The 14,641-nt window shown below is 41.3% G+C and overlaps 3 protein-coding genes across 9 annotated transcripts in view; 1 reads left to right on the top strand and 2 right to left on the bottom strand.

Annotated features, from left to right (window-relative positions):
• The first annotated feature begins 433 nt into the window (after positions 1-433).
• trappc2l (trafficking protein particle complex subunit 2L) lies at positions 434-2,644 on the top strand. Its single transcript, XM_069173705.1, has 5 exons — positions 434-515; positions 820-992; positions 1,956-2,043; positions 2,307-2,386; positions 2,483-2,644. Exons 1-5 carry the CDS (start codon positions 483-485, stop codon positions 2,526-2,528), a joined length of 420 nt encoding a protein of 139 aa, XP_069029806.1. The 5' UTR covers positions 434-482; the 3' UTR covers positions 2,529-2,644.
• A 35-nt stretch (positions 2,645-2,679) lies between these two features.
• Positions 2,680-6,507, bottom strand: pabpn1l (PABPN1 like, cytoplasmic). Of its 2 annotated transcripts, XM_069173703.1 has the most exons (6): positions 6,219-6,507; positions 5,191-5,311; positions 4,594-4,661; positions 4,404-4,510; positions 4,207-4,294; positions 2,680-3,374 (listed from the first exon to the last, which is right to left on the bottom strand). In XM_069173703.1, the coding sequence occupies exons 1-6, from the start codon at positions 6,288-6,290 to the stop codon at positions 3,045-3,047; spliced, it is 786 nt and encodes a 261-aa protein (XP_069029804.1). In that variant the 5' UTR covers positions 6,291-6,507; the 3' UTR covers positions 2,680-3,044. The 2 variants fall into 2 exon arrangements, with proteins under 2 accessions (XP_069029804.1, XP_069029805.1); XM_069173704.1 differs by lacking the exon at positions 5,191-5,311.
• A 2,400-nt stretch (positions 6,508-8,907) lies between these two features.
• The window catches only part of cbfa2t3 (CBFA2/RUNX1 partner transcriptional co-repressor 3), a 43,703-nt gene continuing 37,969 nt past the window's right edge, over positions 8,908-14,641 (bottom strand). For all 6 annotated transcript variants that reach the window (XM_069173454.1, XM_069173456.1, XM_069173455.1 and 3 more), the window contains one exon: positions 8,908-14,530. In XM_069173454.1, coding sequence (XP_069029555.1) covers positions 14,147-14,530 — 384 coding nt within the window. In that variant the 3' untranslated portion in view covers positions 8,908-14,146. The remainder of the gene's footprint in view (positions 14,531-14,641) is intronic.

Genomic DNA, 14,641 nt, shown 5'->3' with positions numbered 1-14,641 from the left:
AGTGGTTTGTCTGCCTTCGTGCACGCCTTCAGCGGAGCACATGCGCATAGAGAGACAAGCGCTTAAGTGTTTTCTTGAATAAATGTAGATTATGAATTCATTTTTAGTCTTTGTTTTTCACTGACATGTAAATATGATCGCGTTTTATACTAAGGTTAAACCGTCAAATTGTAAAAATGGTACGTCTGCATGTTTTGTTTACCCGTGATACAATCAGGGACTACTGGTAAACGCTGTACGTGCGAAACTTACTTTAAATCGGTTGGAAATAATTTTTAATAAGTGATATTTCGTTGAAACATACTTTATCAATAAAATAAAAAAACCTCAAAATATCAGTGAATTCTGATAATAATACAGCTATAGTACGTATAACACATGAGAATCAGGTACTCAAATTACGCTGTGATCTCTTTTCCAACTGCACCTGAATGCAACGCGTCACATGACAGCAGCTGACAGCTCGGAGGAGGAACACCAACATGGCGGTGTGTATAGCAGTGATCGCTAAAGAGGTAATGACTGTTGTTAAATACCCCAGGTTTTTTATCTAGCTTGTTTTATATTGATAAAAGGTTCCTCGTAGTCTCACGTGTACCTGTAGGTAAATGTCAGCTGTCTGTGAACGCCACGATGTCCTGCAGGTTGAAATACCAGCGACACAGCTAACATTAGCATCGTCTCAGGCTGTCCCTGCTGTTGTTGCTACACCTTTCTAGTGCTTCTGTGTAAATGCTTAAAGGCTGCTGCTTTTAATAGGTGCCTTTTTTTTTCCCTCTTTTTTTTGTATGTCTGTTTCTCCTGAATGTGTTGTCCCAGAACTACCCGCTGTACATCCGCAGTGTGCCGACTCAAAATGAGCTGAAGTTTCACTACACGGTCCACACCTCTCTGGACGTGGTGGAGGAGAAGATCTCGGCTGTGGGCAAGTCCCTGGGAGACCAGAGAGAGCTGTACCTGGGTCTGCTCTACCCCACTGAAGACTATAAAGTGTATCCTTTATTTTTAGGACTATTTTTTTTTGTTGTTTTTGTTTTTTTTTAAGGTTAAAAGCTGAGGAAGCAAATAATACAAGTGCCTGAAGTGCTTGACTTTTACTTAAATGATTTATCTTTGACCGAGGTTAGACTGTTATCAGGAGGTAAGTTAATTATATTTTTAACCAGATTCAAATTAACACATTTCTTTACATCGGAGGAGCATAAATATACCCTGCTACTATTCAGAAATGATGCCGAGATTCTTCTTGTACAGTGGGCGATCAAAAGGTTTGAGACTGTTCCTGTTGCATGCCAACTGAGTACAGTAATGTGTGTGGAGAACGGGAGAGCAAAAGTCTTTGCAAGTATTCCAAGTTTCTTGGCTTGATAAACATCAACACCTCCAAATTTCAGTATGATCTGAAGCTTGAGCAGAGACCACACATCAAATGTTGTCAAATTTGTGAGGAACAAAAATAAGTTAGTGGGAGTGAAATCTGACATGAACGGGTGTTGTAGCATGACGATTGTGTTTTCGTGGGCAAGAAACTTCTGTTTTTAACACATTGTCAGATGCCTCAGAAGTCAGAGTGGAACTCTGTTGACAGTCTGAACCTGAAGGGCTGAAGATGCTGAAGTATTTCAAGGATCTCCTGTTGCTGATTTCCTGAGTTTGATAAACATGTATTTTGCATGCTCAGCTCAAATCCATGGTGAAATCCCAAATGCACATGTGGCAGTTGTAACAAAAACGTGTATAACTATGTTGTGACATGCATATCAGTGTTGGTCGCCATTTGCATGCAACAGCAGCAGTCTCGCAAATATTTGATCGCCCCTTATATACATCCATATTATTAAACATGTAGACCAATGAATTCTCTCGGTTATAGAATCAAATGGCGTCTCGGTCAGTGGGTCTGTTATTCTTGGTTGCTTGAGGAGAAAACTGAATATCCTTGACTGGTAAAATAGATACGGGTATGTGACCAACTCCAAAGTGAAATTCGTAATTGTTGTGGATTCATCAAATACATCATTGCGGGACAATGAAATAAGAAGTGTAAGTGGAGACTATCAAATGTCTAAACATGTTCAAACGGAGCCTAATAAGTAGAATCCTCCAATATGTTTGTAAAAATGTTAATGTAATGCAAGTGCCGTTTTGCTCTGTATATTACTCACTTCAGATACTACCAGATAGATTCCTCATTAAAACATTGCTGTAAATGCTTTTTGTACAGAAAATATTTAGGAAACCTGGATTTAGAAAGAGCTCATGCACTCAAATTTCAGGTTCATTCAATATATTGTGGTCTTTTCCAGATGTTCAGAAAATTGCACAACTCTTTTACTGATGTAATGTGCAACCCGTTCCACAATCCCGGGGACCCCATTCAGTCCAAGTGAGTTTATTTTTACTACAATGCTTGTTGCCGAGACTTAGTTGAAGCTGAAATCGGTCCAGTTGGGTGTTCAACCGTTGGCCGATAATTTTTCAGGGCCTTCGATGGGATCGTTTCTGGAATGATGGTACAAACCGGCTGACGTCTCTTCCACCCCGTCTGCCAACCCTTCACTGTACATAACCCCCTTAAATTCTTTTGTTTACGTGTTGCTTTGATTATTGAAGTGCATAATTGTAATAAAAAATTTTGACTGCTGTTGGATTTCACTACGTGTGTTATTTTACTACAAGTGGCGCACCAGATCATTGTTTTATTTAATCACTTACATAGCAAAGAACTTAAGTTATACATAAAGGGGTGATTTTGACATTACATTGCAGGCAGCGACACAAAACATTCGCGGCAATTTGTAAAAACAGAAATGCAACTGCATAACAATTGGAGAATTGTCCCATGCATTCACAGCAACGCAAGCTTATAATGCAACACCACTGACCCCAGTCTGCATTCTTCACATCTCACCTGGATGCCGGACTGATGCAGGGGTGCGACCTAAAAGGTCATCTCCGCAGTCAGCTCAGTAATACCTGAAAGCATTTGCCGTTTAAAATGTCCTCTTCCATCCACCCACTTGCTGTGTATGCAGTGGGTGCTGCTAGCGCTGTTGGGGGTAGTGCTGTCCACTCGACTCTGCCTCCAACTCCTCTGATGGCGGCGTGATGAGAAGAAGACATGGGTAACGTTTAGGCATCTGTTCGTGGTAGTCCATGTGTCCCCACTGTCTCTTGCCCACTGAGGGTCCGCCGTAGTACGGGTGGGGTGTCTGATGTTGTGGCCTTGTTGACTGGTAGCGGAATCTGCCTCGAGAGCTGTTGTGGTATCTGGGAGGACGGTAGCCACGGCCTCTGCCTCTAGAGTGGCCTCCTCTGTGTCCTCCTCTGTCTGTGGTGCTGATGCCTGGCATGTTGGTCCTCTTAGGCATTACCTGCAAGCCACGGATACTTGCATTGATGATAGCGGATTTGTTTTGCAAAAAAAAGTTTACAATTCAGCGGTGACGGAACAAAAAATGCAAAGTCTTGATGCATGAAAGAGAAGTGCTGTTTACTAATATTTAAGAAACCTACTCAAAATGAAGACTTAAATGGACATTCATTGCATCAAAGTAATCATCACTGTAGTGAAAACTTAAATTAAATTACACAACCTTTCATGTTGTTTCTACCTCCAAACAGGGAGTTGGGTTGTCTTCAGTACTTGGGGCCTAATTCCATTTCTCAATAGTGAGGAATCATGTCCAGAGAAGTGCTAAAAATTGTAGGCTATAAATGGTCATCATTTGAGCAATACCAGTCAACATGTCATTTTATCACACCCTCCTTATATCCTTCCCCTCACACCAAATCATGTCTATCGAGCCTAAAAGCTAGTAATAGTTTAATCGCCAATTCTACATGTATACATTGACTTAAGTCCTGTCTGTATTGTAAATGGTCCTCCCACTGAAGATCTTGCTACTCGACAGTCCTCTGGGCTGCTGATGTACCTTAAACGTCTAAGCTCTTTCTCTGCCCAGTAGAACGTGTCTAAATTTCTCAAGGCAGTTTTTGCAGTATATTCCAAGTGTGTTGCCTCCTGAGACTTTGTCACTCTGGAACCACAAGTCATTGTTTTATTCCCGAGTGAGCAAGGTGGCTCAAAGCTGGCAGTATGAAACCATCTCTCCGTGGTGCAACAGGCTGTAACTTGACATACGAGTATGTTAATGAGTTTGGAGATTCTCCTACAAGACTAACATATAGTGTAGTGCACCTCACCTTAAGAACTCTTCCTCTGAACAAGGACTCATGCAAACCAATGGCGCTCTGCACAGAGTCTCGATCCGAAAACTCAATGTAAGCAAAGCTGGGAAGTGGAGGACACAGAAACTTAACTTGGATGCCAACATGCTTGAATAAAAATTGTTGTATTCTAAAATTTTTTTTTTTTTAAAAAGGGTCTAAGTTGAGCTCACCCCTTGGGATGACCAGAGAACCTGTCACACAGGATGGTTACTCTGTTGACAGGACCACAGCCATTGAAATGGATCTCCAACTCATCTGCAGTAGCTCCATAGTCTACCTGGGATTTGTTCAACAGTGTGTCAGATCAAAGCTGCAAAAGAACATGAAGTATGAAGAAAAGACTAAATATACAAGTCTTACATTTCCCACATAGACTGATCTGTTGTCTGCATCTATCCTCTCCTCAGGAGTCATATTGTAGAAAGGTCCTGTGGAGGAAACAGAAACAAACCGTATATACCGTTTTTGAGCATGCAGTATAAAGAATGTGCTGTCTACACAGGGGGACACCCCAGGTGAAATTAACCCAATCACTTATCGATTTCTTGCATCAGCTATGACAATACACATCTTAGAACCTGTCTTCTCTCCGATTGCATCTCTGCTGAGGATGAACCGAACGGGAGGAAGAGGAGGGTGAAAAGGGATGAGGAGACACACAAAGGCAAAAAAAAAATAGCCACAGGCAGCACAGAGGACACTTCTGGTTCTCACTGCTTCATCTCATTGGGCAGTGATGAGGCACATGTGAACACTGTTGTGACGACAGTGAAGTGTCCCAGGTGTTGGCCAGATGGTGAAGGATGCAGTTACCTCACCTGCCTGGAGGCCGCAATGCTACACACCTGGCTAAAAATACGCCGGCGAGGCTTCCCGAATGCACAATCAGTATTTAGCTTACACCAGTGTGGCACAACAACAAACTACTTTCCAGACAAGACACACGAGCTGTCTCACCAGGCCGAGGGCTGCTGGTCAGGAGCTGCATGGTATCACACCTCTCTTCCTCCTCCTTTAATCTTTCGGTCTCTTCTTCCATCTCCAGCTCCTGAACCCTGGCCTTGATGGCCATCAGCTCCTGAGACACATGAATGGAGAACATGGATGGACTCAACTGACGTAATACACTCAAAAAAATTTGGGGAAAAAAAATCCTGAGACAAATCAAAATAAATGAGTCCAGAAACATAATGGATGAGAATACTTCCTTATAGGCCGTGAGGGTCACCGAGTGGCTTACAGAGACGGTATGTCAGTCATTTGGAGCGGTGTATAAAACCGAGGTTTAGAGCATCATCAAACAACAACATTAGGGAACATGTTCATCTTTTGGGTACATGCCAAAGACATTTCTTGTTGCTTTAATTGGTCAGAAATCCCTTTATTAACCGTGATATGAAACTTGAGATAATCAATTGTTTAGCTACTGTATTGCAGAAATCCCTAATTTTGTCTTATGATCTGCTGTACATTTAAACAATGTTATGAACTTATTATGAGCTGAATGGATGCCTGGATGATGGATGCCTGGATGGATGGATGGATGGATGGATGATAGAGGGATGGACTACTTGGCCAGAATATTTGTGGCCAATATTTATTGCGTATTTACATATTTAAACAAACATGCACTAATAGCCCCCAAAATATCTCCAATTAGAGACGTCCGGAGATTTCTGGATAACCCAATAACCTAAGAACAACCCAGGAGGTTCTACTCTAAGTGAGGCTACTTCAAAGCCCGACACAATAAAATGTGGTTCTAATTACACTGTGTTGCGGACACTGATTGGTCCTACAGCATGTTGTATGTGATGTGCCTCACTGATGTCGTTCTTCTCTCATAACGTTTATCAATGACACAACGCCACCTCGATTGCGATTGCGCTTTGTGGAGCGCGACGATCCTCATCTGGGTGCGTGCAAACATAGAAATAAACGTGGCAGCACCCTTTTGCTTCACCACAAACACAATTAATACTTACCGGGTCCTCGGCGAAATGCTCTCCGATGGACTCGCCCTCCGGGTAGCCGTACTCCATATGATTTTCCGCCATGCTCACTGCTCAAACATAGCATCTGCAAAGCCGACTGCAGCCTACCAAAACCGCTGCAAAAATACCTCTCACCGAAAGGAAACGGGTTGACGGTCCACAGACGAGACACCTGACAGCATATGAGGAAAGCTAATAGAAATCACCTGTGAATGAGACTCATCATGACGTGCTGGCCTGATTGACAGTGGAGCGCACGTGAGAGTGGTGTTGGAGGAGGGTGTCTTCCTCCCAGTGCCGTATCTACCCCGCGTGGGGCCCTGCTGCCCATTGCAGGCTGCATTACCCCCCTCCCCCCAAATACGAAAATACAACTGCAAATAACCTAACAAATGTACATCCATTTAATGTAGATGGGGGATTTCTTTAAAACATAATTAATTTCATGCATTCATATTTGAACTTTAAAATAGCGTGATCATTTGAGCATTTAAACTCACCCTTGGAAAGGGGGCAATACTGCAAAACTGCATCAGTGTCTATGGTACCTGAAGGGATGGATTAGATGTTAGTAACATAATGATAGCTCTACTTTGTTTAAGTGTATAAAAAAGTTATGGCAGTGGGACTTGAGCCAACATCCATGATACCACTGAAGCAGCTCAATGAGATTTAGTCATTATTCATTTCATTTTTTACGCCTGTGAAGTGTAATATGTACAAAAGTCTGCAGTGAAAAGTGCTTCCTCTTTTTGCATTGTTATACTCAAGGAGCCTTGACTTCTGTCAAGACACTATTTGAAAACAGAATATTATAGTATGAATACAAAGATAATAAGATAATTACAGAAGCATTTTGCTAAATGTGTGATTTAAAACCTGAGGAAATTCAATGAAAAGGAGTTTACTAATTGTCTGGTGATCCCTTTAACATTATGGTCCTTTTGCCTCCCCTTCTCCCTTGTCCCAACTCTTTATTGGAGTAACAAGATGTGTATAATGAGTGAAATATCACTATCAAAATGTCTTCGCTATCATTTTATACACAACAGAAACATGTTTATTTTTTACTGAGTGGCTACTTCTATACGGTTGTTGGACGTAAGCCATCAGTACGTTTATTGTGTGTATTAAACAGAGGACATGAAAATACGTTAATTTCTGGGTAAAATAATAAGGGCTGCAGATATGTTGGCAGGTGAAGCAATCACATGTTACTTATTTCCAGTAAATACAGAATGACAGTGTGCGATGTGAGACAACACTGTCAAAATGCAATAACCCTACTACATAAATAAGAGTACTAACATGTTAGAGTACTATATGGGAAAATACGGCCATTTGAGACACGGCTTAGGTATATTGAATAAAACAGTAAACACAACAACGTCTGAAACTCTTGGCGAAACATCAGCAGATTAACTTTGCCATTGCTTTTCTAACAGCTCTTGATGAGTAAACGAATGAAGTTTGATGCTGAACTGGCAAAGTATAAGTAAACAGCTGGTAGTGCCAATGTTGGCTTTGGCCTTGGCTTAACTAATTGTATAATTCTACTGACAGTGTTAAAATGTTAAGTTAGCTGTATGCATCTAGGTTAATTAGCTGGTTATCCAGCTATCTACCAAAATGAGGCAAATTTAAGCAGAAAACAAACTATTACTGCAGACAACGCAAACTACGAAAAAACATACCAAATGGTGTTGATATATGGTTTTGCTGTGGCTGTGTTCTTGCTGCTATGGTCTTGCTAAAAACGAATATTAGTGAGCTATAACTAGGCTTGACTGATTACCATTTATTTAGTTGATCCACTATGTAACTTTACAATCATCAGTTACAAGAACAACAAACAAAAAGGAATTCAGATCGGTTTGGAGCCTGAAGTGACCATAGAAGAGCATCTGACCCGATCTGATTGAATAAGCGACGATAGTGCATCCTGCCAGCAAGAACCATAACCTGACTGCACCACAGGCCTGTCAATCAAACAGACACGCCCACAAAAGCACCGCTTTTTGAGGTTTATTTCCTAATTAATGACAGGGTTATTTTCAGATGGACCATCAGAAAACTAATAAGAAGGAGCGTCTTTAAGGAACGACACCCTCAACTTATGGAAAACATTTGTTGACTTTGTATTTGGCTTTTTGGAGCCAACCTCTGGTGGCACTTGGTGGTATTGCAGCTAAAGGCACTTCTGCATCAGTCTCATTTTTTTGACTCTGAAACTATGTCCACTTTTTCTATACAGTCTATGCTTTACAGTGACTCACTATCTGCTCTTTAAGTGCAAAGTGGTATTACAAGACATGACTTAAATCTCACATCTTACACCTTTAATTAGGCTATGTCAATGTGTAAATACTTATAACAGTTACACGAGGACAAGGACATGGGCGGATCTTGTTTGTGTGGTATATGATAAAAAAAAAAAATTGTATGTTGCTACTGTAATATACAGTATTTGACAGTTACATCCCTTTTTTTGGTATGTTTAGATATCTGTTGTAATCATATACATGTGTACATGAGGGAGTGCAATGGTGTGATGTTTGAAATATACAGTACATAATAACTTTGTGTTAGTATCGACTGAATAACAATTGATCATTTTCCTTCTCGGGGGATGTCTTCTTAGAATATGCCTGCATTGAAAGAAGAAAAGCTGCTAGAGTGATGAATACGTCATTTCATGTTTTAATTACACAGTTACATTGTTCAACACAGACAATAACCTGAATTAGAATGTTTTACAGCTTCACACATCCAACAGAGCGAACAGTTAAAGAGCGGTATTAGCAACAGGGAGGAAAGCATGCATGAAATAAATACAAATCAGAATTTAATTCTTCTGGCACAGTTTACTTTATCTAAAAATGGCAACAGGACCGTTTGAAGAGGAAAAATTAAACATAAGGAGAAAGATCTTCAAAGCGCCAACCTTTCCTACAGAAACAAGTTTTTTCTGTAATAATGTATTGCACAATACAGTATAGAATGCTTCCCTACACATATAAAACCATAAACCTTTTTCTCAGTTTATGCAAAGGTAAAAACAACACCATCCTGAGCCATGGCTTTTGGGAAAACAAGTGCTGTATTCACTGTTTGCCACCTTAGCTTTCTACTATTCATCGGAGCCTGTTTCACAGGAAGGACGCGTCACCATCACATCGGATCAGCTTTGAAACTTCATTGGCAGAGTTACTGGCGGGGGTAGAGACATATGCCAACCTGCTAATATTTGCCGTTTCTAAACGTGTTTTGCCCATATCATGTACATAGTTAAACAAATAGAAAATTGGCTGATGGAAAGTGTTTGGAGACCCTTGGATGGTATTCACAACAGCAGAGCCCTTATGCGTTTGCCATCTATAATATCTTCACAGAGAAAAGTAAATGACACCACAGCACAAATTGCATTTGTTTCATGACTTAATGAATCTTAAACCCAGCTGAACAGAACATTGATCTGATCTTTTGTATCGTGCTGTCCAGTGAAATCAGGAGGGAGAATCTCAGTGAAGGACAGCTTGCTCTTTCCTCTACAGCACCGTTTGTTTTTGTAGGACTGCAGCCTCATATCCCACACAAGCAACCAAGCTAGGACATGACACAAAACCTTAACCAAAGTGAAATCCAAAGAAGAACGTTGTAGCTTTTGGTTGTATTTTGGTCATTTATAAGTGGTCTATTGGGTTTGGCTTTGCTTATTTTATCTGAGGGCTTACTTGCAGACAAGGAGACGCACACACAAAGCACTCAAGAGTTGAATGGAGCTGTCATCACCATGTTGTTTTGATGTGGTTATTGTACAGACAAACATGGTACTTTACTGCACAAAGCTGCTGCTACATTTTGTGAATTGATGTACCACTATAGTCTGTCTGGGATGTTTTCATTAAAGCTCTGAAGTTTTCAAGTAGTTTGTACAGAGACATAAAGAAAAAAAAAGATTTTTTTTTTTTTTTTTTTTTTTTTTACAAAATCACACACTATCATCCACACACAAACACACACCATGCATTCATTTTATCTCTGCAAGGCTTTGTAACTGTAAGAACACGCAGTTAGTAGGCTTTTTCAAAGGAGACACTTCTACTGTTTTTAGAGAAGCACTATTCAATATGTAGACAACAAGCGCTTTGATTGCTTGAATAAGGACTCTACACATCTGAAACTCAGCCGGTTCATTGAGCGTGCTCTTCACTCCTGGGCTCTGAATGTGTGTGTTTCAGACACTTTGGTTAACTGGTGTAGTGGAGCTCTAACCTTATTACTCCTGGTCTGTTCATACACACCATGTCAGAGCCTACTATGGCAATGCAGGAGTACTTTGGTCTGTGCTTTTATTGGTTTTGGACAACAAATGGCATGTAATGGTTAATTCTGTGTTCAGTTTGGTAATATTCAGGTCTGACTGTATGTGTGCCTGTTACTAAATTCCAGCAGTATCAGTTTTGGTTGCGAGATGTGATCAAGAAGGTGAGGTCTGGCGGGAATAAATATTTTACCACATCACGGGTGATGACAGTTCCTTTCAACGCTTTTCTTTTTGTCATTTTCAGACAGATTCACAGGATCTCTTTTGAATTTGTGTGTGTGTGTGTGTGTGTGTGTGTGTGTGTGTGTGTGTGTGTGTGTGTGTGTGTGTGTGTGTGTCCAAGTCTGCTCTCAACCCAGCTTTTCAAAGTCCAGGTCAAACTCTCCTGGTGGTTAGCTGTATGGTCACAGGAGGTAGCTAGTGTGAGGGGGGGTTGTGAAGAGTGGTCTGTGGTGAAGGTATTAGAGGGGGGAAAAGAGCAAGTTTCACAAAAAGGCTGAGGTCAACACCATAACACAGTAACTGTAACACACACATACATAAATGCTACAGACAGATGCAGGGGTACCAGCTTATCTCACTTGAATTATAGTCCAAAAAAATCAATCTGTTGATGAATAAAAAGCAAGAGAAGAGCTTTTGTTTTCCCATGCCCCCCCCCCCCACCCCTCCTGCAAATAACAAAGTTACCTTTTTTTCCCCAAGTTTGGTCCAAGTGTGAATGAGGCCAACAATGTCGGGGTTACAATGATCAATATAAAATGTTCTCACAAATTTCTAAAGGCCTTTAGACTGTTTTCCATACAGTACATGTGTTTACCATAGGTTATTGCTGGAGCATGTGGGACACGCTGAAAATACATAAATAAACAAACTGAACGAGGTGATGCTACTCTCTTGGCCTGGAAATAAAACATTCCCAGATCTTCAGCCTACGCTCTGATTGCATCTTTACAAATAAACAATAATCAGCTGCAAAAGAAACAACATTTAAAGACTGGGTATTAAAATTAGCTTTGATGTTTACTGTAGCTTAACACTGGCATATCACTTAATCTTACAGTAATGGCTTGTCCTGCACCGTGGGGGAAACAAACACTCTTAACCACACACACACACACAAATTGATGAGGACCAAGAGAGAAGATCACTACAGCAGCACTTGAGCTGAAAATGTCAAGTTTGACATTACTTAAATTTGGTGTGGATGAACTTATTTCAAACTGTACCACCTCTTTTAACCCTTTCTAAACTATTGAGTGAACTGGGCCTTTCTATATCAACACACTGTTGAGTCCCCTCCTGTAGGTTGGAGCTACTTTACCTCCGTTACCAACAGTCTCCTCCACTCAGGGTCACATGACACTTTGATTTGGCTGAAAATTGTATGAGAGAAAAGAAGGAGTTGATCAATTTTTAGAAACAAATGTACTGTGAGAAAATCATATTCTGGACATTAAACTTTAAAGGTTTCTGTTATTTGGCAAACACATTTTTGGACCTCTTTAAATACTATGTACATTCACATTAAGTTACTGATGTTACTTTAAATATATTTATATGTATCTATATTATATGACACCCTATGGGCAGTTGCTGAGGTTCCATTCAGTAGCTGAATTCTCTTCATATTGCACCTCCGTCCTCTCACTGTCTTACAATGCGAGCAATACAAAATATTCTACAAGAGGGGTTTCATCTCATTAATATAGATACAACAAATCAAACAATAAGTACAATGTGGGGCTTCCTCTCATAAACAAGCGTCCTTGCTCTGTCTTCACTGCTCAGCCCAAACTTAAAGGAGGAAAATGAAAGGTAACAAAACCAAAATCAAGTCCATCTTTCTGGATATACACAAGGGCAGCACAGGTGAACATCAGCAACAAGAGACATTATTGAAAAATGAAAAGAAGAACAATATCTACAAGCAGGTTCAACCCTACCCATGTGACTGCTCTGGGGCTCTGTCCAAAGCAGGCTGGGAGTCAGGGGCAGACATGAGTCATGTAGTTGGGGAAGAGAGTAGAAGGGAGGTGTGAGGTAAGGGGAGGTAGAAAGAGAGAGGAGAACAAAGTCTACACCGCCCTTTACTAGTCTCTGTCATCTGTTTATCATGCTTTGGAAAAGGAGGGAGTGAATGTAAAGGTAAGAGCAATTCCTTGAAATATCTCCTCGTTGGTGAAGCTTTTAAAAAAAAAAGACTTACAAACAATCTTCCCATACGTCTCCGTTGTACGCAATGCCTTCAAGTTTGTGTTGAGGTTTTTGGAAGCTCCGTTGCCGTGTATGTATCTTCATCTCCTTTGAGGCTGTGTAGCTTTTCCTTTCCTCTTTTTCTATTTGTCCTCTCTACCATTCACAAAAAACCACACTGTGGCAGGGTTTCCATCCATTTCATTGAGTCTTTTCTTCTAGGCAAGTTCACAGCATTGTCCATATTCACGAGTCTGGGCCATCACTGAGGAATCGCTGTAGTTGTGTCCAGGCTGCAGGAGGCAGCTGCAGGTCAAAACAAGTCCTTTTTTTTTTTTTTTTTAAATGTCTGACTCTGGTTCCCGCTCTGCAGCTCCTCTGCAGCCAAGGTCTTCTCAGGGCTGGCTTATCTGCTGAGGAGGTGATGTTGCTTTGCGTTTGGTTATAAGATGAGTGCTTCTCTTTATCGCTTACTTACTCACTTTGGCAGTGTAATACAAAGGTTTGGATAATGTTAGTTTTCATCTTTGAATTCATTTGGGTTCATAATGGTGCAGAGAGGTGAGTCCGGTGTAGATTTTCTTGGCTCGCTAGCAAGGTAGTTAGCAGTTTAAAATTAATTTATTCTCATATCATTACTGTTATCACCAGCATCAGCATCATCATCATCATCATCACTATTATTCTTTATTTAGAATATTTGGATTTTTCTTTATTTTCTTAAAGCCAGAAAGAAACATTTAATAAATACTAAGCTGTGTTTCTGAGGAATAAATCGCATCACAGGTTTGACCCTTTCCCTCACATTTGAAAAAAAGGTATTATGTTCCTTGCCTATCTCCATTAGGACACTGTAGACATAAGTGCCACATCAGTGAACTGTTTGTACTGTTAGTGCACATCTCACTGGGTACTGTTCTTTCATTGGTGCTAAATTAAAGGGAAATCCTATCCACGTGCTAATCGGCCTCGTCATCCCCCCCATCAATGCTGCCTCACAGCCCTTATCTTGTATACTAACGTGGACAGTATTTACCGTGCTTACATTACTGAGGGCACATATTCAAGTCAAAGCTCATGTTCTCAGCAACCACATCTGATATGTTTCTATTACAGAGATAGGAGACACTGCACTATTCATGCTTTACACTACATTGAACCCAGGGCAGGAATCTTTGTGTCTGTGGCTGCAGTTGTGAAAGAGACAGAAAAAGTATTTTGGGGGGCAAGGTGAGAAAACCAGTCTGTTATCAGGTAGAGAGAAGATTTTCAGAAGAGCTTAGGAAATAAGGACTGAAGAAGGGGAAGAGGAGAGGGAGCAGTGTGCGATGAAGATTCCTCAGTTTGGTTCTGTGTGGAGTGTGGGCACTGTCAGGAAGGGGACGAGGGTCAGACGTCAGCGAGAGGTGGCGTCCAGTAGGGCGGGGGTAGCTGGAGTCGTGGAGCGAGAGGCACTGCTGGAACTGCTCTCTTTGGGGCTGGCGGAGACACTTCCACTGTTGCTGCCAGCCCCTCCCGCAATACTGGTCTGGCCTGCCAGGGACAGGGGTCCTGGAGGGGTGCTCTCGGAGTGGGTGGGGGGTGCACTGGAGGACGCTGAGGAGGAGGAGGGGGGGGTACCTAGAGGGACACTGCTGCCCCCCGGCATCCCTTGTAGGCCTTGACCACAGACATGGTGGTGCTTCTCCCAGTCTTTGTGTTGGCAGAAGGAGCCGCAGTAGCGAGCTGTGTTGCAGCCGCTGCACGTCTCGCTGGCTTTCCTCCCGCAGTTCCAGCAGCTCTGTTGAGACAGTAGGGAGAGAGTGGGTTGATAAAAATAAGTCTCTTTTGTGACCCAGGATAGTAGAGTTTTAAATAAAATAAAATAATAAATACATGTTGAAACCTAAAA

The sequence above is a fragment of the Embiotoca jacksoni genome, unplaced genomic scaffold, assembly GCF_022577435.1.
Source record: "Embiotoca jacksoni isolate LCO1_2020_lvr unplaced genomic scaffold, fEmbJac1.0.p SCAF_6, whole genome shotgun sequence".
NCBI lineage: Eukaryota > Metazoa > Chordata > Actinopteri > Embiotocidae > Embiotoca > Embiotoca jacksoni.
The sequence above is the reverse complement of the archived record's forward strand: the minus strand, read 5'-3'. Positions and strand labels throughout refer to the sequence as shown.